A 25516-nucleotide genomic window follows, 5' to 3' on the forward strand; every position below is an offset into this window, starting at 1 on the left:
CTCATAAGCCAAGTATGATCCTGCACTGCTTCAGTGCTCATATGTACATTATGAAATATATTAAAAATTCATAAAAAATATGACAATGCTATCAAGGTAATAATGACATTATTTATTAGAAATAAACAATACAAAACAACAACAACAAAAATATCGAGATATATATCGTGTATCGCGATATAGCTTAAAAATATCGAGATATTGGTTACAGGCCATATCGTGCAGCCCTAATTCAGGTTATAGTCTTTGTGTGTTTCTTATCCTTATTGCAGCCATAAGTTAAACAAGCCCCTCTGCTCAACTTTTTGCTGTGAACAGAGCACAACAAATCAGACTCATTCCCACGGTGCTGTGTGTCGTCTGTGTTATCGAAAGTGTGTGATTCCTCTAAATAATACACACTGTGGGAAAAAAGCCTCACACACCAAGAAACAAACCCACAGGACTCCTCCTAAACACCTCACTGTATCAGTAGACAGACGTCATGAAAATCCTCCCTCATTTTTGAGCCAACTTTGCAAGTTCATTCGCACTCGTCTAATCTCCCGAAAGCATTCTGCTCGTTCTGCTCTCTCTTTCAGTGCCTCTTGCGGACTGCGATGCATAACATCAGCGTAGTGGGGAGAGAGTCACTGTTTGACAGAATACAGAGTGCATCCCTTGCTCAGCCTTTCAAAGAGCCCAGGTGCATTATGGAAATTGCTCTGTCGTCTTCTCTCTCGTAGCAGCGTCCTCCGAGCTTTACAGTCACACTCATTTCATTACTGTCAGCACTGTGGCTCATAATACGTCACGGCTGAACACACGCACACATTTTCTGTCTTGCAGATTTAAAGTGTTTGACTGTGCTGAAAGAGTGCAAAGACACGGAATGTAATTGCAGTACTTAAAGAAGTGATAACAATCTAACGGTGTATGACACCTCCCCCATGTAAGCCTCTAAAATGCACTGAGGACACTGAGAGGGTCTGCTGCTGCTGTTGGAATAGACCAACGCTTTGTCAGGGCGAATGTAAAGAATGCTTTGAGACATGCAATGCATGGCCAACTGTGTGCAGGAATGTAACCGCACGACCTCACAGTGAAGGTCAGAGGTCATGAGTTATGTCTCTGTGTGGGTCACAGCCACCATAAATGAAGACAGTGGATGATTATGTGGAGACGGTGGGTGTTGAAGTTTTTATGGGTGACACCAGGGCCGGTCCTAGCTATGGGCAATGTGGGCGGCCGCCCAGGGCGCATTGTCCGTGGGGGGCGCACGAACGCCTGAAAAAGCAAAAAACCTCGGTTATTTTCGATACCGCCCATTAAGTTAGCGGAGCGGGCGCCCCGGGAGCGGGGTGTTGACAAGGCAGACGGGGGCGTCGGACAGACCGATGGGGGCGCACGCATCCCGGGGCGCACGGCGCATCCAGCGGCGCACGAGAAAATGTTCGCCTCGGGGGGAGGGGGGGGGTTTGCCCAGGGCGCAAATGTGGCCAGGACCGGCGCTGGGTGACACGTTACTCTTTGGACCAAGTGACACCTTTGCAGTGTTGTTTAAGTGTAGTGAGAGAATGTGTGATCTTCTACACACATTATCTTAAATACACTGTATTTCTGTGGAAATTAACAAGTATTTGAAATCACGTTAAAGGTCTAAGGGTTTTAGAGCTAAAACACAAAAATACAGGACTCTCAAAATGACAAAAATTTGATGCAAGAGCAGTTCTCAATCTAATCATACAGTACAGTATCAGTTATCAGCAAGTGCACTAACAAAACAGACAGACATGTGAAGAGGCCGACAGACACCACTGCTTTTATGACCCGATCAAGTCTTTCATTCTTTTTATTAGGTTTCACTTTGTATCTTTGCCTCCTCATTCATCTTCCCTGTTCCCCCAGCACAGCTGTATTTAGGAAGTCCATTTTTATTGTGCCAGTTATGGCACCCGAGAACAGTACCTTCTGCCACACTTATAAAAGTACACCGTCCCACTCACCAGATGATGAACTCTGACCTGTATGTCATAATTATTACATGATCTAAGACAAACTTTGCAAATTGAAGAAGTTCCAATAATTGGAAAAAAACAACAGCAACTGATTCGTGGATGATGAGAACGATTGCTAGCTGCAGCCTCAGTGTTCACAATATGGGAACAGAGGAGCTACAACAAACAAACAGCTTGAGAAAACGTGTGGTTATGGGTGAAGCAGCTCCAGGAACAATAAAGTGTTAACTCCTTGGAAAAACACTGTGCTTCCTCCTTTACTGGCTGCAATCTGCAGTTTGATCAACATCTGTTGGTGCACTTCTTCTGTTATTTCCTGTTTGTTCAACATGGTGAAGTTCACTTTCTGGTAGACTAACTGGCAAAGGATAGTGTTGTGTGGTTTGGAACTGAGACACAGCTCAGTTTAACTGGCAGGGTAATAGGAAAAGATTATTAGCTCCAAAGACACAGACAATTAAATATCTACTTCCATATCAAGCCAAATGAAATACCATGATGGTGCACTGTGAACGCAAAACGTAATGATGAATCAACAACCCACGGGCACAATCAAAAGGCAGGAGCAGGATTTGGTTTCAGGACCATGGACAGCATCAGAGGACATATCTACATGTCATCTGGGTGAGAGCGTCTTCTGTAATCAGCTGTCATAAGAAACCCAATCAGGCATGGGCATTACAGCATCATTAGCCTATAAGTGCGCTGTGACCCAATTAACACCAGGAGTCATCAGTGTAATGGTTCTTTTCATGTTACAGTCTGCCAGTCTGTGTGTGTGGAGGTTGCATTAAGTTTCTCTGTCCACGATATACACAGTATCATGGTTCATTTTAGGAATGAAAGGAGAAGTCCTTCACCTAATACACAAGCCACACTATGGCATTGATTAAATGAGTAAAAATGTGTTAAGACTTAAATCTAAAGCCTGGTTTCTAGCGTTCAAGAATAAATAGTTTAATCAGTGCAATAAATTAATACACTGTAAAATGTTAAAATATGAAATGCAATTTATATAAAGCTGATATTTAAGTCTCCAAAAAGCCTATAGGCATGGAAAATTATGATCAGGCCCGTGGTATCTAACAGAGCCCCCCACCCCTCCAACAAAGGAGATTAAAGGAGAGTTGTTTTGGTTTTGCATCACTTTGTAGTTGTTTTGTCTCTTTGAAGGTGTTTTGTGTCTCTATATAGTTGTTTTGTGTTTCTTTGTAGTTGTTTTATGCCTTTGTAGTTGTTTTGAGTCTCTTTGTAGTAATGTTGTATCTCTCTGTAGTTGGCTGTGCTACCTCTGGCCACCCCTCTGCTCCAACCTCTGTACACAGATGTCACAGAGGATCACAGAGGTGCTGTGAATCTTTTTTTCAGCAGCTGCAGTGTGTGGATGTCAGTCGTTAGCCTTGTAACTCAATTTCCAAACAAATCAATTAAATTATGCAAATCAGAGCAGCACTTACTACTCGTTCAGGGGTGCTGGGTCTCTTTCTGTTTGAATTTGAGTGGAGGGGGGGTTGGGTTGTACATTTGGAAGAGGTGATTGGGTGAGTGGGTGGAAGGACAGATGCGTGCGTGCCCAGCTTAATTTTCAGCCGCTGCTGTTTGGAAGGTTAAGAGTGATCAGTCTACTGAGAGTGCGGAGCGAAACACTCCAGATTAATTCTGCTGCCTACGAGCACAGGGCATTATGACACATTGGGACCAAGGCCGGTTGAAAACACTAGTTTGTGTGATTAATTAGTGAACTTTGTTGAGAGCTTAATGACGCTGTCAGGGTGCTTTTCAGTAGTTCTCTACTCGCATTTAAAGTAAATATATTCAAAATGGAAACACAGATTAGGCTATGGATGAAGGAAGTTGATTGTCACTCTGTAATTTTCGGTCTGACAACCTTGTAAGTGCGAGAGGCGTAGGTGTGCCGGTGACAAGGAGCTTGCCTTTCCACTGACAGCACCACAATGCTTGTCACTAGATGTTTTCCTCCAATCAAATTCACATTATTCCAATCTTTGGAAATGTCAACAGAGCAAACCTCAAACTTTTGATACTTTATGCTTTTATTCCACTCCAGAACCTCCAGCAGCTCTCTGAGCCATGTGACAGAGCAGGAAGAGAACGTAACGGTCGAGAAATAATGACATAACCATCCTCGTGGCTGTGGAAAAATTTGACCCGACTGGGGTCAGAACAGTACAATCTCACACTGTACTGCATGCTATGGGACACTGGCCCACTCTGCACACCCACCATTTTCACACAAGCACCATTTAAACTTTGGACGTTCTTATGATGGACCACCATTTTTAAGCTTGAAAGACTTCCTTTCAACTCTGTGATAATCTGGGCTCAAGTTGGCACCAAGGGGCTGATAGTAAGGAGTCCCCAGTCTCCTCTTCAATACAGCTGTGGAGATAGACAAACTGCATTATGGGAAGAGCAGATGTCATATTGTCAATAACGACATTTGACAAGTAGAAATGAATTCGGTAAAAGCTTTTCCAGCAATCTAATAACTGCACTCATGCAGTTATGAAGACATCATATCATTGCACTGACTAAGAAATCAAGTTGTAAAATGCTCAGCGTGTGTTTTAATGCCAGTAACAGCTTACATCTTCTCCTGATCACATATACACTGATGGTTGGCTCTGTAAAGTGTTAAATGCTATTTGTAATCCTTGAAACATATTTTCCCTTGGCATGCATCCTGCTGTAGCCCTTTCTACTCTGTGCAGCTTGCATTGTTGATTTATATGACAAACACAGACAAAATGCTTATTTGTCATGTAATGGTAAAATCCAGAAGACCAGAAGAACAACTGGTCCCAGCACTGTACAATGAATCTGACTTTGATGTAAACACCCCCAGTGATCAACAGACTCAAAGAGGTGTTGCCAGATCAACCAGAACTGCAATCTGAAGGGCTATAAATTTAAACCTGCTACGATCAATATTTTTTATAGTAACTATGTATCAAATGACAGTATGAAAAAATAAAAAGGGGTCGCTCGTGGTGGTGAACCTACAGAAAATTATGACCTGACTCTGCAGCTCCCCTCGGCTTTACTGAGAGTTTCAGTTCATCTAGCCATCCAGCCCCTGATTTTGTTTTCAGCTGCCGAAATAGCCTGAAAGAACCCACCGTGCACTATCAACTCACACTATCGGGAAACAGCAACCCTGACACTGAAGTCCCTGCTTTTAAAGTGAACATTTCTGGTAGACCTAAAGGTCAGAGCTTAACAAGTTCTCCAGTTTGAATATAAAGCAGGACATGACTGAAAAAGCCATGTCTGCTTAACCTAAACCTCTCCTTGGACAACACTGAAAAGTACACACACACAGCATGTCACCAGGTCTTTCTCCAGCAGGCTTAAGAGGAGATCTGAGATGATAAAACACAGATGTGCTTGCACCGTTTAGCATTAAGAGCCACCGTAACTCTAAACCCCACGCTCATATTTCAGACAACGATGTGTTTTTGGAAGATTTATGCGATGGAAAAAAAATATGTTATGGTTATGAAGATGGAAGGCTACGGTTTCCTGGCGGAGGGAGCGACAGTCGGAGTGTGGAAATGGTCGGATGTTGCTTGTTGTCCAATAGCCGCAGTTTCACTGCTTGTTTCTTGCAAATCATGTTACACAAACAAGCATGATTAACTTGATATCTCAGGAAATTGAATAATAGTCAGGCTCATGGTTCACTGCAGAGGGGAAATAAGTTCTGTGATTGTGCTGCCAGGTTGTTCGTGTTCTGCTTCTCCTGCAGTGCCAGAATGGGTTCAAGAGTTTGTCGCAGGGGAACAATTCCACTTAATGCACAATTCGATGATCCACAGCATAATTGTGACCAGTGGAAATTGTGTTTTGGAATTTGAGATTTGATCTGCTGGTCAGTGTGGTGGTTTCAGAGGTCAGACCACTGATGTCATCCAGCTGTGTGTGTATCTGTATTTATGATTCTCTCCTTTGTTTGCCTGTTGTTCCATTCAGGTTCATCTTGGTCTTCAGCTGCCTGGTCCTCTCTGTTTTCTCAACCATCCCAGCTCATCAGGACTTCTCCTCCTACTGTCTCCTCATCCTGGTAAGAAACAGGACGACGGGAACATTTGCCACGTTTTATGGGGATGTCCAATCAGTGCTGATGGTAAATGTGGTAAAATTCAAGTGCCTACATGTACCAGGATGCATTGTGTGTGAGCTTCTGTTGCCCGAGTGCAAGCTAAATTAGCTGCTAGGTGCTAATCAAAGTTGCCCAACATAGCCAAACAAATAAATTCCTGCGGTCTTTATTATTTTTTCTCCATAGACATCTATATTACCTTATATTACCTTTAAGCTCCAAGATAAAACAGCCTGTAGTTCTTCCCTGACACTGACTACATCACTCTATGTGTCAAATGACAGCGCTTGTGCTGGGAGAAGAACAGGTTCTGCAGCCATTTCCTAGTTGATTAAGCAATTTATTACTTCAGTTGACTACATTTACCATCAACAGTGATTGGATACCCATATAAAACGTGGCAAAGTTTCCCTTTAATGTTTTTTCTTTAGTGATACCTACTGATACCCTTTTCTTCACTTCTTATTCCCTTACCTGCTCAAAATAGAGCCTGACCAGTGAATTGGCTGGATTTCTCACACAACTATACATGGTATTAATTTAAGATTATTAAAATGTTTTCAGGATATGACATCAAAGCACTTGTTGCACTTGTTGTCAGTATAGTTTGACCTTATTCTGTTCAACATGATGCAATATGATTAAGTTTTTGCAGACAGAATGTTGGACCACTTCCTTTTAGTGTAATCCGCTAACACACATACAATAAATCATACACACCATGAAGTGTTTTCCTTTGTTCCCAAGTGGAGCCGGGCTGTAGTCCATGACACCGTCAAAGTATTCAGATTTTCACTCATGCAGTCGACTGAAATCAGCCTGTAAAATACCCACCACGTGTTGTTCCACCACAAAAGTTTCAGTGTAGACTAGACATGATCTCAGTGCCCTCAGAAGACATGTAGCCGAGGAAGGAATGTAAATAGAAAACCTTTAGAGGGAAGATCCAAAGTACCTCCTCTATAATAAATATAATAATAATAATAAATAACATGACTACAGTTCTCGATCAGTGGCTCATTTGTGTTTGCCCTCAAACTGGTAACTTTACTGACTTGAAGCACTAAAGACACTAAATGGAGTTCAGAGCTGCCTTTAGAAAGTGTGTGTGTGTGTGTATGTGTGTGTGTGTGTGTTTCAGAAGCCTCTGACTGAAAGCAGAGGTTTCTTTTCTTTCCTGCAGTCCAGTGTTTTCTGCACATGATTGGCCCTGCGGCAGTAACGACCATCTCACTAATTGCACTGCGCTAATTGCGTCAGTGTTGTTATCTAATGGAAGTCGAATCAATGCGTGCGCAATAACGGCCGACCTGTCAGAGTCATTATCACATACAACACTTTGTCAACCTGACGTCCATTTTAATGACAAAAACACTGCACTGATGATGTCTAATCATACGTGATGATGTATCAATGATCTAGCTGTGAGTATTATATGATGAATCTGCTTCCATCTTTAACACACTGCCAAAACCACTATTGTTTGTTTTCTTGGACAGGAGTTTGTGATGATTGTGGTGTTTGGGTTGGAGTACATCATCCGTATCTGGTCGGCAGGATGCTGCTGTCGCTACAGAGGATGGCAGGGACGACTCCGCTTCGCCAGGAAGCCTTTCTGCGTCATAGGTGAGCTGTTGGACTTTTTCCTTGAGTCTCTATTGTGGAAACAGATACGGATAATTCCTCCCCAAAAAACATTTTTCCCCCAACAGGCTTACCATTTCCTCTCCTTCATTGTTCCACCGTTCGGTTGCCTTCTACTTGCCCTCTAGTGGACTGCGGCTGTCCTCTGTGTGAACAGTTTTCATGTTAGACGTAAGCACTGTTCCACAGCACGCTATTGACCATAGTTTGCTCGTGTCATTTTCAGTTGTGGTCAGAGCTCATAAGAGCAGAGAGCATTCACATAATGAGGTTGCATTAACTGCCTTTTTATTCTTTCCACTGTTTAGACATGGATCTCTCCGCTCATTTCTTGGAAAGTACAGTAGGGGTGCTCAAGGGAGGGAGAGCAAAGCTTGGAGGTCACGCAGGGTGCCGTGAGCTCCCGCCGTCACACGGGGAAGGGGAGATGTAGTTTGCCAGCACTGAGGGAACATGAGCAAAACAAAGGAGGTGAAAATGAAACTAAAAGGAAAGAGCGAGAGAGAGAGAGAGAGAGAGAGAGAGAAAGAGAGAGAGAGAGAGAGGAGAGAGAGTGAAAAAAAATGAGAGCTGATGGGATAAAAAGTGAGAAAATGAAAGAGAGAAAATGAGTTGAACTCAGGGGACCTGAGCAGCAGATCGACAGATGGAGGTGAGGCAGGTACACATGATGATCAGCCCTGGCAATCATCTGTGGCCTTGACAGATAAATCTCATTATAAATTATCATCATCATTTACATTTCACTGTGTTCTTTCTTTCCACATTACCATACAGAGAGAAACCCTGTGTGAACATGTGTCTCTGTACATAACTGCACCTCTCGCACTGTGTGACATAATCAAACTCAACGTGTACGAGAAGGGGATTATGAGTTTTTTTAAATAAGATTTAGAAGTCACAGTGAAACTAGGAAATTTTCACTGATGTCTGCTGAGGAATAACTTGAATTTGACTGTGGGAGATCGTGGCGCTGGCGTTAAAACAATAAGTGGGTAAATACAAAATTAAAACAGCAATATAGGCAGGCTTAAAGGCTCACAAAGGCAACTATAAGATGACAATTTTTGTATTGTCATAAGGCCTCCAGCAGGCAGTATTCATAAAACAATGTTCATGATGTTAGTTAATCCCGTTTCTCTGGTAAAAGGCTAATCTGGACTAAAATCAAACTTTCTTTAGGTTTAGGTTTCTGGTCAATTTGGACTTGTTTCAAAGTCATTCTCTGCAAATCATGCCATTTTCCTACACTGCACTTCAGAAGCAGAGCACAGACAAGAAGGCAGATGAATCCTACAGTGTTATAGGGAATAGTTAGATTGGACGGGGTGGCTGGTGATGCTGATGGAGGGTTGAAGAGTGCAGCAGAGGCGATTATCTGGCACTGGATGTGTGTGGACAAATTGCTCAATCCAAGCTACTATATTTTTCCTGGAAAAAGCTAATCCAGGCTTTGTGCTTTCATTCACTTCAAACAGCTACGGATAGAGTCGGCCATAACTTATCTGATTCATTAGACGAACAGCTCAAACCAAAGTCATCTGAGAGGGTGACCTCATTTTATTTTCCATAATAAATTCATTCAGTAAGAGTACGTCAACTCAACGCTCACTTCTGGCTTTCAAACACATGTCATAGTGTTCATCAGTGAATGGATGGAGTTGGGTGATTGTTGGATTACACACATAATGACACCTGAGACACTACCATTAACTGATGAAGACTGTAATACAGTTGAAAACCCGACCAATGCTAATAAGTAAACCTTTAGTTGTCATACAATATTAAACTTAACATCAGGACAAATACGTGGACACAGTATCATGTTAGCTGAGCAGTATTTGAAATACCCTTTAAAAAATAATGAGTCACCCCCGTGTGATATCTAGAATGAATATTTTAAAGCTTAAACATGTTCCTTTACTCCAGCTGAACGCGATTTTAGAACACCTTTTCCTGTTGGTGTGACAGAAAGTTCGATCACTTAGCTAACTCATCTGCGGGATGGAGGCGGATCAGCTATTCTGTTAATGAGTTTATATGTGGCAGCAGGGATCCTCAGTTACACGGCATCAAATATGCATGTAAACAACTTGGCTGTAATTGTACGGCGTCGTATTGGTGCCAAAATAATGCTCGCCAGAGGGAGAGAGTTTACTCCTTCTGTGAAAACTCTGGTGTTCGCATGCAGCATTTTAACACTAAAATAAAATGTTAACCAATGTGACGGAAAGCTATTTTAGTCTGTCCCAATGTACTGTACTGTTCTCTGAACACTTTCCTCTTTCTTCACTGGTGAGATCTGTACCTCAGCAGTCATGCCCACCAGAGTTACTGAAGCTGTGTGTGTGTGTGTTAAGTGTGTTTCCTATATGTACAAGTGTATAAACTGTAGATATTTGAGTCCCACAGTGACTAAAATGAAGTCATAAATTACTGGAACCAATTTCACCTCAAGTGGTGTGAGCAGTTGATTTGTCCACTGCAGTCATTTAAAGCCCATTAGGACCAAATCCTCCCTGAGGACTGAGAAAGAAACAGCCTCTGACAAGCTGAATGAATCACTCCTGCTGCACAGTTTCCATCATTCCCTCACAAAATGTGTCTGTGAATGTGTTGGAATGTGTGGCTGAAGATGGACTGTGATATCATGCAAGCTTTTCTGATATGTTTGTCTGATTCCTCCTGTTGGGTTGAACCCTTAAGGGTTTGCCTCAAGGTCAGAACACTTTCTGCTGTTTAGTTTCCAAACTTTATCCACATATATTCACTGTGGAGGGAAAATAATGACCTCGAGTCATCATTCAATGCTTCGTGATTTCATGTAATTTTGTTTCATTACAGTAGCCGTTACTTTTTCTTCAAATGGTGATTATCTCAATTTGGAATAAAGCACCTTGATGATGATGATAGTGTACTGTATGGTGGGGGGCAGCTTGGGAAATCAGAGCAACACCTGGAAGGAAAATTCATTGATTTGGGGTCTTGAGAAATTAGAAGGTTGAATTCTTGTTAGTTTGCTACCAGTAGTTTTCCTTTATTTGTGCCTCTGCCTGCATAAAATGGGTAAATTCTGTTGAGAATTGAGGTGGTGATGTTACTTTCAAACATTTGCCTGCAACTAAAAGAGCAGCTTGACACTCTGTTTTAAGCTTGCACAAAAAATGCATTGTGAATCCTAACGCACACCTCCATGCCACTTTACAAGACGACTGAAACGCAAGGATTTTATGGAGATTTATGGAAGTGAATTTGAGTTCATGGAGCAGGTTTGTGGCCTTCACTGGTTGTTTTTCCCCCAGAGTTGACATTGACTGTTGGAGCAGCTGATAACAGCACAGTTTTGTGGATTATGGCCTTCATTTTTATGACACTTGATGAATATATTTTTAGCCGTAGAACAACATTTCAGCAGATTTAGCAGAGGCAGTGCGCTGAGTGACGGATCAGTGATGCAGATGAGTCGTAGTGGAGTTATAAATTTGCCACAAACTACTTACTGCCCACAATGCTGATGGGTAATTTTTGTATTCATGTGTACGTGGTGTGTCACATATTCAACAATATTTAGGATGGAATTAAAAATGGAAGGAAAACGACTTCAAACAAAGTTGTTCTGGCAGGTTGGCCTGTGCACTTTTACTTTACACTGATACACCCGATGTCCGCACACTCACATTCATCTTTCCATCAGTCCCTTTCCTCACGTTTGTCTCTCTGCACCTTCAAAGAGAGTGAAAGTGGCTGCAGCTCTGCGGGGGCCCCAGAGACTCTCATCTCCTGGGTGTCATTAATGTATTTTTCATGGTGCTGCCGCTGCTGACTTTTCACCTTTTCCCTCTTCTCACTTTGGGTCAACTGCTCTATGGTTTAGTACAGGAGCCATTAGTGACACCTCGGTCAGCATTTTCTCTCAGGAAACGGGTTCGTCGGAGGGACAGGGGTGAAAAGGATGGTTATATATGAGGTGAAAAGCTCTTCCACAGAGTGAATTAAATAACACTACTCAAGGGTTGAGTTTCACATGGAGCGCCGCTTAAGTAAAAGGTCTGTTTGTGAGAGACGTGAAGGGGGAAAGAGGAGAAAGAATGTCACTTCTTGAGTCATAGGAGCTTGTTACTTTCTTGTCTTAGCTCTTTGTGGGTTTGATGTTATTCATTTGTTCATTGTGGTTTCTGTGTGAACTTCCTCTGAACAGAGTCAAATCTCTGCGTGTGTAGTCTCTCCTCCTGTGCCTTTGTATGTTGATGTTTGTGTATCTGTCCGTCATAATTTGCAGCACATACAGCCATGCAGTTCGCCTGCACTTACATGTGCTCATGGGAAAATAACACGTGAAACAAATCTGAAACCCGCAGACCGCTTGAATTTCTCTCTCTCTACATTCAGTGCCGAGATCTTGATTATTACAGATTTACTGTGTGAAAAAAAACTCTTCATGGAACGTTGCTTCAGCCAGTGACTTCGTCTGCAGCAGATCGATGTGGTAGCTAGACGACTTACGCAAACATATACTGTATATACCGTAGGACGAGTAAACAGTACATTATTGTACCACTGATGCCCATGGCAGATTATGTCAGCTGCAGTAATATGGAGCCTTTGTTGGGATAACTTTCCCCAGTGAGCGGTCGCATGGAGGTGACAACACTGAGTTGCTGTTTTTGCAGCAACATGATAGATATCAAGTCAGCCCCACATATTCTGACCTGCAGGCTCGAATGAGTCTGTTTAAGAAGCCAGTTTCACATTAAGGTCAATATAAATAAGACATACTTTCCTTTAGGGCTTTTCTATATCTTGTTGTCATGTGTATAAGCATGTGTAAGCTATTCATATCACTTTATCTTGGTTGTAACCATTGTTGTTTCCCAATATTTGGGTGTTTTTGCATCAAATGTCTTCAACAGTCGACAAAAATACATGGTATTTAGAACATTTAGAATATAATTGTATGATAAGTAGAGTATTATTGTCATACTAAATAAGATAACACAATTCATTAAAGGCAGCTATGTTTTAGAACATGATAAGTGTTTTGTTTCCACGGTTGATGGACGGATGATCCATGAGATAACTGATGCAGATTTCATCTTTTCTTTGGTGAAGGACTCATGTACTGTATGTTTCCTCTCTGCCCTCCAGACATCATAGTGCTGATAGCTTCAGTAGCAGTGGTGTCGGCGGGGAGCCAGGGCAATATCTTCGCCACCTCTGTCCTGCGGAGCCTACGTTTTCTTCAAATCCTACGCATGGTGAGAATGGACCGCAGAGGAGGAACCTGGAAGCTTCTGGGCTCTGTCGTCTACGCACACAGCAAGGTGGGCTGCCACAGATGAATGGACAATACACACACACTTGTTGTTGGTTGTTAGGTTAGCTGCAAAATGAGATCCCTAGAAACTGGGTGCCAAGTCATTGTTTCAACATCCCGTTATTCAGAAATCCCATTACTCTGAAAAATGTTCCATTGGACCAAAATACCTGTTGTTACGAAAAATACGCTCACCAACTTACATATTTAACTGACATACTGTAGTGGTTTAAGTGCCTAAACTTCACCAAACTGCAACCGTTTAACAATGTTAACGTTACCATCATGATGAAGTTCACCTGACTATAGTCACCATGATGATCTAGATAGGTCATCTGACCTGACCTTTTCTGCAGTACACTAACATATTAAGGGTAAAAATCTCCAGGGAGTGTGTAGTTTGGGGTAAAATGGGCCTCTGGAGCCGTGGGTACCAAGCTGTCGGACAAATGAGCTTTCAGTCCAATGGGACAATGGGAGTTATTGGGTTTCGAAATAATTGGCCGTTGGAACAATGAACAGTCACCGGCAAGGGACAAAGTTTCTTGCTGATGCTTGCCAGCAATGGGGCCTTGACCGTTTGACCTCCAGCAGTGTGACGTCCTGAGCTCACTCACCACCCTGCTGTGATTTTACAGTAAATTTACAGGCACAGTAATAAGTTGATCACATTACATTGTTAACATGAGTATTGTCATGAAGTAAGAGTAAGCATAACCAGTTAAACCACCTACATTGACCTACAACACATTCTAAACATCCATAATATATTTAATGCAGTATATAACACTATATTCATATTGACTTTCTTTGTATCTTTGGGAAAGCTTTAAGTACAGTATAATGTAATGTTGAATTAGATGACCGTACCAAATGTTTAACTAGAAAGACAATGAAACAAACAAAGGTTTTAGAAGTGGAAGTATCAGTCTTAGTGTTGGCATTGAAATACTTAAAGTTTAGTCCAGCTTTCACTCTCCAACTCACTCTTTTCAGGCATTTCTTGCCTTTTCTTACCTCAACTCACTCTCGCCTCTCTGTGTTCCAGAGCCACCCACACAAATTCACCAACTTCTTTTTACTTCCATCATAGATCAATATGACCCCCATAGATGTAGAGACCAGGACAGGTCATTGTTGCTGACGTAGTTCTTTTATTTATTTGTAACAAAGCTGGACATTTAAACCAAATAATCAAGATCACATTTTAAGTGAAAAGGTCATATGATGTAACACAGTGTAGCTGTACGTAGCAAAGATGTGTTCTCCAAGGCCTTTTCTGATTTTTTTTTTTGGACCACTGAAGATGATTCATGGAAGTTGCTGGTCAGGCAAATATTTCCAGTGCATTCTGAGTGCAACTAATTACCCCCAAAAAAGCAATTATGCAGCCTGAGGTAAAAGAAAATGTCATCACACACAGTTGAACCGGCTTAAAGGGTCAGTTCACCTAAATTACAAACACAACCTTTCTCAGCTCGGGTGATATGTCGCCATGCAGATACTTTTAGTTTTGTTTGGAGGTTCTGAGATATCTGTCTCACACTTGTGCCTCCAAAGTGTTGGCAAATGAAACCTCATTTGTGGTGCTACCAGCAAAATTTTCAAAGGGACTATTTCTTCTGTGGAAAGTAGTTACAAGACATGTTTTTGGATCAAATAACACAATAAAACAGGGTGTATCGACTGCAGTATCCATTAGCTAGTTAACTGAGCAGCAGCTGGAGCAAATAGCAGCAGTGGGTAAAATCAATTGACATGAAGGTGAAAGGATGTGGTGGTGGATGGTGCATTCACAGCTTACATTGGAAGCCAATGTTAAAGGGGTCAATACCAACAGTAAAACAATAAAGCTGGGCATTTGCAGTAAATGTGATGTGGAGCTGTGTGGTTTAATGATCACAGCCTCAAACAGAGACCCCAACCCAGCCGGATCCTCATATTTAAGCCCCAACTTAGCTGAAACCTGCTGGTACTGTCAAGTCTGAGGCCTGATCCTGAGATGTCTACCTGTCAACAGACGGTTTCTACTAGCTAAATCTGTCAGAGAGACCGAGGCTATGTTTTTGCTTTTTGCTTTTTTAATTTATTACTGACCGTTAGCTTGCCAGGCTAATGCAACACACTGGGTACCTTTTAATGTTCCCACTGGGGACTGGCCTGCAAATGTAATACAGATACCTGCAACACATGACACACATGGACCCAGATAATTGACACAATTATACAAAACCTAATCATGGCCTGAGCCTGAAGCTTAACACAGCAAAATGTTCTGAACCCAGCTGGAAACCTGATGCTGGATCTGGTCTAACCTGCTTCAACACACATTATGAGCTTCATTTAAGCTTGATTGACTCCCAACAACATCTTACCAATAGGCAGATGGTGGAATAGGTAGAATCTTTAACTACATCTGCTTTGTGAGGTGGCATTAATTCATAATGTACCCACTCCTGTGCACTTTTGTATTTAGGTCTCAATGAAAAGCTCACACCCGGCTGTAACCGCAGAGCGGACAATCAGTGATTGAAGTAGATTTAAAACACTAAGCAGTCAACTTTCACTTGTATCATCTGTTCATTCTATTACATAGAAAGTGTTGTCCTCAGAGTTACTAGAAAAGCAGATTTAGGTTGATCAACAGCGAATGTTCATACGCTAAAGTGGTTGTGCATTTTCAAAATCCATGATTGATCTCTGAAACTCAGTTTTGACCTCTGCCCGCAGGAGCTGGTAACCGCCTGGTACATCGGCTTCTTGGTTCTCATCTTCTCTTCATTCCTTGTCTACCTTGTGGAGAACAAGTTCAACAAGGAGTTTGCTACCTACGCTGATGCCTTGTGGTGGGGAACGGTGAGTTTGGATGAATGTCTGAGCCTTTCCTGCCAGGATTCAGTAAAAAACTGCAAATGGAAAATTAGACGGAAATTTAACAGCTGCTACACGAGGTTTCACTCCTATCACTCCTCCTCCAGGATCGGTAGATATCTGCAGGATTCCCTGACTGGGGTTTTTTCACACTCACAGTCTGTGCTTGGCTTGCTTTCTTGGGCAACAAGTTACGCTTCTTTACATCAGAAGAAGATTTGCACAGTTATCTCTTCACATGAATGTGTCCTGCATTGCACTGGAATCGGCATCTTTCCTAAATATGTTCTCCTGTTTGGTTTGTTATTGCACAAAGCATTGACAGCTCCTCTATGAACATTAGCTCTGTACAGCTCCATTAACCACCATTTTTCATACCAGCTCAAAAAATCATAAAGGTACCAAATGGCTGCAGAAACTTCTGTCATGGCAGGGTAGTGAATGAAAGAAAATCCAGAGATCAGTCTGCCAGAACAGAGATAGATTAGAGTTCTGTAGATGTACAGGTAGACGGACAGATAAAACAGACAGACAGAGGACTGAAGGCAAGCAAAGAGTTTTGCAGGCAGAGCTAGTTCCAGTTCACAGCCAGGTTTATTTGCTCCTGCTATTAAAAAGTGAGCACAGTGAAGTAGATGCTGCTTTTCAGGCTTTTGTTGGACACATGTGAATAGCTCTGTTCAGTGCACAGTTTTGATGTGCCGTTGCTACGATCATTATCGCAATTAAATCTGCTTATTTTTTTTATTAAAACATGATCCGCTGCCTCCATCTTTCAACAAATTATTTAAGTCAGTCAAAGGTGTAATATTTGGTCTTCACAAATCATCCTTGTAGACTTAAGTACACACACACACTGCGCTTTGTTTTACCAAGGCTAAATAAACACAGGCTTCCACAGTGTGCTTAGAAGAAGCAAAGCCATGCAGGCTTGCTCCTCCACACAGGTATAATCACTCATATGTGAGATGTGCCTGAAGGCATCCTTTCAAATCATGTGGCTCTAAATATATGTGGCTTTCAAATATGATCTAAATATAAATATAAAGTTATGAACATTTTAATTACAGAAAATACTGCAAATATTATATTAGTTAGAGCCATCATTAAGTAATCATTTGTGTCTTTATTACAAACACTGCAACATCAAGTTCAGCTCGCTGAGATACATGCTGTGTAAACAGTCAATCAACAACTACACTGTGAGATGGCACTAACCCCCAAATTCCACCAGGCATGGATGTTCCATGTGTGCTAGACAGATTCTAGTCAATGTTTCAAACCCCACCAGCCCCACCACGGTCCATCTCAGAAGTGTCCTAGAAGCGTACCTCATATTTGCCACCACCTCAGTCACACAGCAACACGCTGCCCAAAGCAGTAAAAAACTAAAAACCCTTTGGAATAATTTACCCTTGATGAGGCTTAATAAGCTGCAGAGGCTTTGTAATGTTAATAATACATTTAATACAACATAATTTGTGAAAAACCCCTCAAACAAATGTTATGAGTAAATTTTAAGAGTGTCCTGCATCAAGAGAAGAAACACAAACAAAACAGATTTTTAATAACCTACGAACAGTTGTTTTTATTAATGGATTATAACTGAACTATTCAGTGTTAATGAATTATTCATGAACCATTAATGAGTTAGTTTATAAACCCTCGATAAAGAGTATCTAATTAGAAAATGGTGCCAAAAAGCAACTTGTCTTTCAAATAACCTCTGTCAGCTGGTTTAAAGAACCAAAAGTTTTCTGATATTCATGAGTTCATACAACTTGGCTTTTTCCAGACTGAAATTCATTGCGTGAGCCTCATTATTAGCATTTATTTTCACAGATCACCCTGACAACCATTGGCTATGGGGACAAGACACCAAAGACGTGGACAGGACGGATGCTGTCTGCAGGGTTTGCTCTTCTGGGCATCTCGTTCTTTGCCTTGCCAGCAGTAAGTCTGTATTCATCAAGAAAATCCTCTTTTTTTTAAGCGCCTGAGAAGCAGGCACATTTCTCAGTTTGTGAAGTTTTAAGTTATTTACACAGAAAGACCGTTGGCATTTGATTTAATATGTTTTGTCTAACATTTGATTGCAGGCCTGTGAGGTTTACCTCAAGGGAACATAGTGTATATTTACTTTTTGTAGATGGTTTTGATACGAGGATTAAAGAAAATTTCTGTGATTCTTACTTTTATTAAATTTGACCTTTTTTGGATCTATGGAGGAATGTTTTTATGAGCCTTTGACAATGGTACGCGATGTGATATACATTCCTGAGATGTATAGTAACGAAGTGGAACTACTTAAGTACTAAAATGCAGTATCTGTACTTTTTTGGAGTATTATTTTTTCCCCCAACTTCTACTTTTACTGCACTACATATTTTTGATGAATTTAATACTTTTACTCCGATACATCTTTCATGTGCTGAATCGTTACTCGTTACTATTGTAGCGTCCAGCCGGACGCGTGATGAATGACAAGGCGATATTGAACAAACCTGCATTTAGTGCTGAACGGTTTGGTTCCAGGACTCGGTTACTGTCGGCCGTAACCACGCCAAAAAACCAACAGAACAGTCCTGGTCTCATATCAACCTCGCTTTGATATAGCACTTGTACTTCTACTCCACTCCTTTACTCCAGTACTTTATACATCTCTGATTCCTGCCTACAGTTTCAAGTGCTTGAAAGTGGAGTTGGAGTCGTGTCCGACGTTAACATAAATACTAAATAATGCAGGATTCAAAATATTCCAAAAATTTGTGTTTGAGAGGGAAGGAATTTATTGAATATGTTTGTTAGGCCTCGAGGATACACATCATGAATCATTCAAAAAGTCATTTTTTTAAATTCACATACAAGCAGAAATCTAAACCAAGATAAAATACATTTAGTGGTGTCACAGAGGTGTATTTTTTTAATTTTGTCTTCATTCTGACTATTCCTCACACATAAAGCACAGTCATAAAGGGTCTAACATGTACTAATGCTGTACTAAATAGCATTTGCATGCTTAATATCTTTTTGTTGGGTCACTCGTTATTGTACAGTTATGGAAATTCATAAACACATGAATTTTTCACTCATCTTTCAGTTTAAACTGTGATCAACAGTGATTGGCCATGGTCAATGTTCAATGTGTATGTATTGTGCACTGCAAAAACAAATGTCTGTAGATTCTACGGTGAAAAACTACCAAACCATGACCGTAAAATATGCCATTAAGCATGACTGTGTTTTCCTGTATACAATAAAACACAGTCATATTTCAAAACCTTTATTTATATGCCATTTGAAAAGAATTTATACAGAATAAAGTAGTATTTTGTACCATAATATTTAATGGAATATTTTACATTTTTTTAATGGTTTGGCAGTTTTTTTCATCGTAAAATCTACAAACATTTTAAAACATGGAATAAAACCCCAACCTTGAAAATAAATAAATATTCTTTTACTGTAATATTAGAAAAAGTTATGCTGTATTTATTACATTAAAAAGCTGGCAACCACAGCTGCCAGTTTGTTTTTACAGTGTGTCGGAGCCAAAGGAATATGCCTTCATGTAGGAATATATGTAACATGTGAAATAACATTTCACCGCCTGTTGTTTTGTTGCAGCCACAATGGACGTTCTAATTAGTGCTCTTGTGCCTTTCTCAGCAGCTCAATGATACTTGAGAGTCTTTGATGTATACATGCATCCAGTATTTATTGCTGTTATTATCTGTCTCAGGGTATTCTGGGCTCCGGCTTTGCCCTGAAGGTCCAGGAGCAGCACAGACAGAAGCACTTTGAGAAAAGGAGAAATCCAGCCGCCTACCTCATCCAGGTAAAGCAGACACACATGACTGTTTTTGGGCTGGAAAATGAAGAGTTTATTATTCTGCCTCTAAGTATACTGAATGCCTGCATAATATAAACCGTATTTAAAATGATTTTTATAATTCTCCAGTTTCTCTATTTCCTCCATGGACTCTACGAAACCCTGAAACAACGCAATAAAAAGCGCATAGCATGTAGCTTCAGTCTGTCACCCTCACTCTGGGCGGGTTTTTTTGCCCCTTCCAGACTCTCACAAACAGCAGCAAAGCAAAGTCATTCCTGCCATCCTCCTCTCGTCTGCTTCACACTTTTCCTTCTTTTCCACCATCTCCACACACGCCTTTTATATCATCCCGGATATTAGCGCCGCTGACCTCCTGTTGTCCAGCACATACACTTCCCCGCTGTCTCACCTACTTTCCTCCCATATGCTTCTCCATTTTCTTCCTCCTCACCTTCCCACCTTATCTCACCATTTCTCCCTTTCCTGACCTCCACCCCCGCTCTTTGTCACCTCCTCCTCTTCATCCTGTCCGTCCCCCATGTTGTACCAGGCTGCGTGGCGTTATTACTCCACCGACAGCGCCAGGCCCTACCTGGACGCCACGTGGCGGCACTATGAGAGTCTCCTGCCTTCCCACAGGCATGTATCCATGCCTGACCTCCGCCCAGCCACAGACGTGTGACACACCTGTTTGTTTTTGTTTCACTAATCAGCTTTTTTTCTCCTCATCCTCTTCTTCCTCTTCCTTCCAACTCCCTCCTCTTCCTTGTTTTTGTTGTATTTCATTTTATTTTATTTTTTATTCTTTATTTTATTTTTTGGGGGTCGGGGGTTTCTCCTCTTCTTTATTTATTTATTTTTTTACTATTTTCTTCTTCCTGGTTTTGTGTATTCTGCATGCAGTGTGTTTGGCGTAGTTATGCGGCTGATGAGAACTCGGTTTCCATTGCTACCTGGAAGCCTCACTTGAAGGCGTTGCATACCTGCAGCCCTACAAAGTAGGTACAACTATGGCAGCTGGTGTCTGTATTTGGTGTCTGTGCCACTCTAGTCATCTTTTAGTACATTTTAATTTTTAAAAGAAATTATTCAGCCTCTTCACTTTCTTCTGCTCTGTCTTATTGTTTAATGTATCTCTTTTACTCTTGTTGTTGAAATTATAAATACTTTATATATTTTACTTTAATTTTCTTATGAAATTGGCCATCAAAAAGACTGATCATTTCCAGGCTCCTTTAATCTCAGCTGACTTCAAAGACGTCTCTCAACAACAAGCTATTATAGGAATGGACATTTTATCCCTCCGTCAGCCTCTCTGTGTTTGACTAAAGTCAGTTGAGTGCTCAGTGGTCCAGAGATCGCTGTCACTGCTGTCACTTTGAGGGACTGAGGCAGCAATTTTAGCGTTGGCCCTCTGTGGTGTATCTATTTATGACTGCAATTGTGCCTCAATGAGCCAATCACGCTTTTTTGAACTTCTCTCTTCTTAAATTGGGTGGCCGCTGAGCACTGATGCCCTCAGTCATTTAGAGGCTGTACAGTGCAGACTCCTCAGTCTGTCAGTTGGCTGGCATATCGATACATCACGATACAGGATCACTTACAAACAACTCACTGCTATGATGGTGGATTTGTGTCTGGCACTCCTCCGCCCTCACATTTCCAAAACAACACCCCCCACCATGATAGCTCTAGCTAGCTGTGCTAACGTGACACATGAAGTTCCATTGAAAGACAGCAAAAACAAAAAGAACTCTTGTAGCTAGTGAGAAAATAACTGTATGTGTCCTAAATCATCTGGTTAAAAGTAGAAAAGCCCTCCTCACACAAGTAATGTTAACATAAAAAGGTTTTGTTGGCTTAACTTGGAGGGTTCCTTACTTCTTGATATATTGAACACTTTCCATTTGTTACTTTTTATTATTGGTACAGTTTACAGCACAACTGATGTCCAAATCAAACATTCAAACACATATCACAATGCCGTCACTCCAAAATCCATCCTTAGAGCCTGGAAATATTGGGAAAATCATCTTCAAGGTGTATAGTGCACAGTTATACAGTCATAATGAACTTAATGTACAAACTCTAATGTACACCCTCTTTTTAAAGTGACTCAGTGAACAACTCTTCAGTCACTCAGTCACAACCTTTTCTTGCTTCCTTAGTTTGCATTGACCTGCATGTTTGTAGTGAGCCTGCTATTTGTTAAGGTCCATTTCTGCTGGAATGCTTATTATTGATTGATGTGTTGCTACCCTCAAATCTTTGACAGCAGTTGCCAACAAAGTATTTAATGCAAATCTCTTCTTATCATACTGATTTAGAGGACCACACCAGTGTTTATGCAGCTTTTAGCCCTAACTACAAATCACGTATACTTTCTACCTAAAAAAAAACAAACATATATGAACATCAGGTCTAAATTTATTTTTGCAAATCACTGAATGGTAATGCAGTTAAAGTGTATATTGATTTAAAAGAAATTACAATAGCATAACAAAGTCTTTGTGATTTGTAGTAAAAAGAGCTTAAACCTTCAAAAGCACTGGTCTGGTCCATACTGACATATAAGTATTATGAAGCATTATAAAGAGATCATTTCTAATACATCTTTTTTCTTCTTCTCCTCTGTCAACTCCAGGAAGGAGCAGGGAGAGTCTACGACAAGGTTTGTTGTTTCACTGAACATTCACTGTCTTCCATTATGTTGTAGCTCCATAATTTAAGAGTAAGGCTGGGTATTAAACCTAAAAAAAACTACAGTACACAGCACAAAAGTCTTTGAATTTAAGTCTTGCACGGCTACTTGTGCATAAGAACACTTGAATTTTGTAAAAAAAAATCTTTATATTCTTCAAACCTGCATGTGTTGATTTTTGTGGTGAGTAAGGGGTGGTACAACAAACCCAGTAAACAGCTGTCTATTAGCACAGTCAAGCAACCAGGGGGCAAAATTAGCATTCATTTAGTCAAATTTCTAGGGAATTCTTTAGGGAAGTTCTCGTCTGGTCTCTCCACCTGCTCTTAAAGAAGAAATACCAGCTCTTTAGTTGCTATTTTTTAGCTGTTATGTTCACCAGCTAGTTACCCATTTTGGCTGTCGGCTGTTTGTTGCTGAGCAGCAGGAACAGTGGGTTTAACAGCTTTTAGGGTTAGGGTTAGGGTTAGGGTTTAAGGGTTACAGTTTAATGTAAACCAAAACAACGAGCTGAAAAACACTAAAACTGGGAACTTCAGAATTGAGTGATAATTCTCTGTGGTTTGGACATTAGGAGTGACCCCTTTAACATTACATGATCATTTCTTTTCCTTTGTTAATGTTAAGTAATACTGAGCAGTGCAGCTTTAAAGTAGATTCAAAGCTAAATCTAAGGTATCATATCAGCACCAGTCAACACTCTCCTCATCGTCCAGCCCTACATGGCAAACAGTATTAAGCATTACAAACCTATAGACTCCTGTTGCTCCACTTCTGTGTGAACTGCACTGTCACTGAGAGAATAAAGTCACTCTTGCTGGCTGTGGGTAATGAAATGTAGACCTGCTAATGGTGAGTCTAGCTAAAAGCACTCGATGACTCATTGTTTTATCTCTCTGGTGCTATGATCCATCTTCCTTTTTTATCACCTGTTCTCCATTCCAAAAAACTCTGATATACAGATGCTGAGGTACTCAAACCCAAGCAATCATACACACACACTATTTTTTTAACCATCCTCTTACCTCGAGTATCTATTATACTCTTTTTAGAGATGATATTCTGTGTGATATCAGTGCTCCTGATGTTAGTCTTTTAGCTAATGCATTTTCACAATCATTAAGGGAGGACAGCTTGCAGGGCAGTGAGGGCTGAGTGATGTAATATATTGTGTTTTTGCAGTTATGAAACGTTACGAACGAGCACAGCAACCTGAAATTACTCAGACTGTCACATAATGTTTGTAAAACCGGTGTCATATATGAACTATAACACACTGAAGCCAGAGAGTGTGAAAAGTCAATAAAGGGAATAACCAAATTAAACAGATTGAAGAGAATCAGCCTCGCCTCACAGGCAAGAACAGAATTCATCCTACGCAATCTTAAGTGTCTAAAGAGCAAGGAGGAGAGCTCCAACCCCCAACTCCCCGATTTACATCTCCACTGCAGAGCTGGAGGGGAGATTAAAAGCCACTCAGAACAGCCAAGTACTTTATTCATTAACTAGATGTATTTATCCATTTTTATATATAATACATCACAGAAGTGTAGTGTGGTGATAAAACACAACTAAACTATAAAAGCTTTACATCTTAATACCCTCTGTGAACCTGTATGCTTCTGTGTAAAGGTTACTGGCCTCACACTGGTGACTCAGGCACTTGTTGCCATGGCCCAGCTGAATTCACATAGTTAAATGAGGGATATCGACATGAAGTATGTGAGTCACCAAATTGCTGCCTTTTTCAAATGGTGCTGGAGATGTTCATTTTCCTCTACTAAGCTCAATTGCCTCTGTTCTGCTGCTTCTAAATGTCAGTGCTCGACAAACTGAAGCACAGACAGAAACTCTGCTGTATTACTTCATACTTCACAGCCTTCACGCATGCAGTCTTACAAAGGATCATTGCATTTTACATGTCAGGCATTCGGCTAATATAATGCATAAACACAAAACAAGTAATTGGAAAGCAAAGTAAAAAGGGCCAAAGGGAAAGAGGTGCTTGTTCAAGGTAAATATTTTCTCTCTCCTCTGTTTCTGCATCATGTAACACATCACCGTGTGTCTATCTCCCCTTGATTTTTTTAGTAAAATTCATAGTAATAAACAGAAGCTACTGAGGAGGCGTACCACTCGGAAACATAGGTACACAGCGTTCCTGCTCCCCTGTTACATGACGTTTTTATTTGGGAATGCTGACTAATTCTTGGTGCATGGGTATCTGTAGGAGGCTGCGCAGCCACAGAGAGTGAATTAAATATTGCAGGGAGACACCAGTCGCCTTTATAGTGATACACTATCTGCCTTTGTTTGATCTTTGCCTGAGCAATGCGCTACTTCTGCCTGTTGTGATTTTGGTTTTAACTATGTTTGCTCTCAGATTATTTGTAGCAGGTTCCATTCTCAGTAGCTGATCCTGTGAAATAATTAACATTTGTAGGCTTTTTCCTGACTGTGTAAAGACGATTTTATTTCCTGTCGTAAGCCACCTTATTTATTTTCTTATTTTTATTTTTCTATTCTTTATTTTTCTTTACGCAGCTACAGGTGTTGGCATTTAAACTACATATCATGCTCCACTCCGCACATCTCAGACTCTCAGTCAAACACACACATCATGCGCCTGTATACTCACAATCACTAGATAAGTCTGTTCATATTCTATATATTTTCTTCTTCAACGAATCCAATGAAAAGATGAAACCCAGCAAAGTAATGTAATGTGTATCCAGTGTCTGATATATCTTCAACCACAATGTGCCACTATGTGACCACTCTAATTCATTTGAACTCATTTCCGCATAAATTGTCCTGCCAATGTAAGTCCTCACTAAAACACCAAATGTATATTAATCTGCAGCTGAAAGTAGTTCCCCGCGAAAAGAAAAATATAGATACAAGCCTTATCCTTTGATGTGAAAGTATGTTCAATCCAATGTACGGTACCACTTTTAAATGAGCCATGCCTGATGCTTGTGCACTGCCTTTGCATGCAGTCATTATATAGCTGCATAGACCCAGAATCAGC

The 25516-nt window shown here is 40.9% G+C and overlaps 1 protein-coding gene across 4 annotated transcripts in view; it reads left to right on the top strand.

Moving 5' to 3' along the window:
- The window catches only part of kcnq5b (potassium voltage-gated channel, KQT-like subfamily, member 5b), a 109857-nt gene that overhangs the window by 72901 nt on the left and 11440 nt on the right, over nt 1-25516 (top strand). For 2 of the 4 annotated variants that reach the window (XM_019266161.2, XM_019266163.2), the window contains exons 2-10: nt 5991-6081; nt 7620-7746; nt 12910-13085; nt 15809-15934; nt 17792-17902; nt 19692-19787; nt 20688-20782; nt 22429-22455; nt 24577-24633. In XM_019266161.2, coding sequence (XP_019121706.1) covers nt 5991-6081; nt 7620-7746; nt 12910-13085; nt 15809-15934; nt 17792-17902; nt 19692-19787; nt 20688-20782; nt 22429-22455; nt 24577-24633 — 906 coding nt within the window. The remainder of the gene's footprint in view (nt 1-5990; nt 6082-7619; nt 7747-12909; nt 13086-15808; nt 15935-17791; nt 17903-19691; nt 19788-20687; nt 20783-22428; nt 22456-24576; nt 24634-25516) is intronic. The other 2 variants (XM_019266162.2, XM_010732617.3) reach the window with 1 other exon arrangement.

The sequence above is a fragment of the Larimichthys crocea genome, chromosome I, assembly GCF_000972845.2.
Source record: "Larimichthys crocea isolate SSNF chromosome I, L_crocea_2.0, whole genome shotgun sequence".
Classification (NCBI taxonomy): domain Eukaryota; kingdom Metazoa; phylum Chordata; class Actinopteri; family Sciaenidae; genus Larimichthys; species Larimichthys crocea.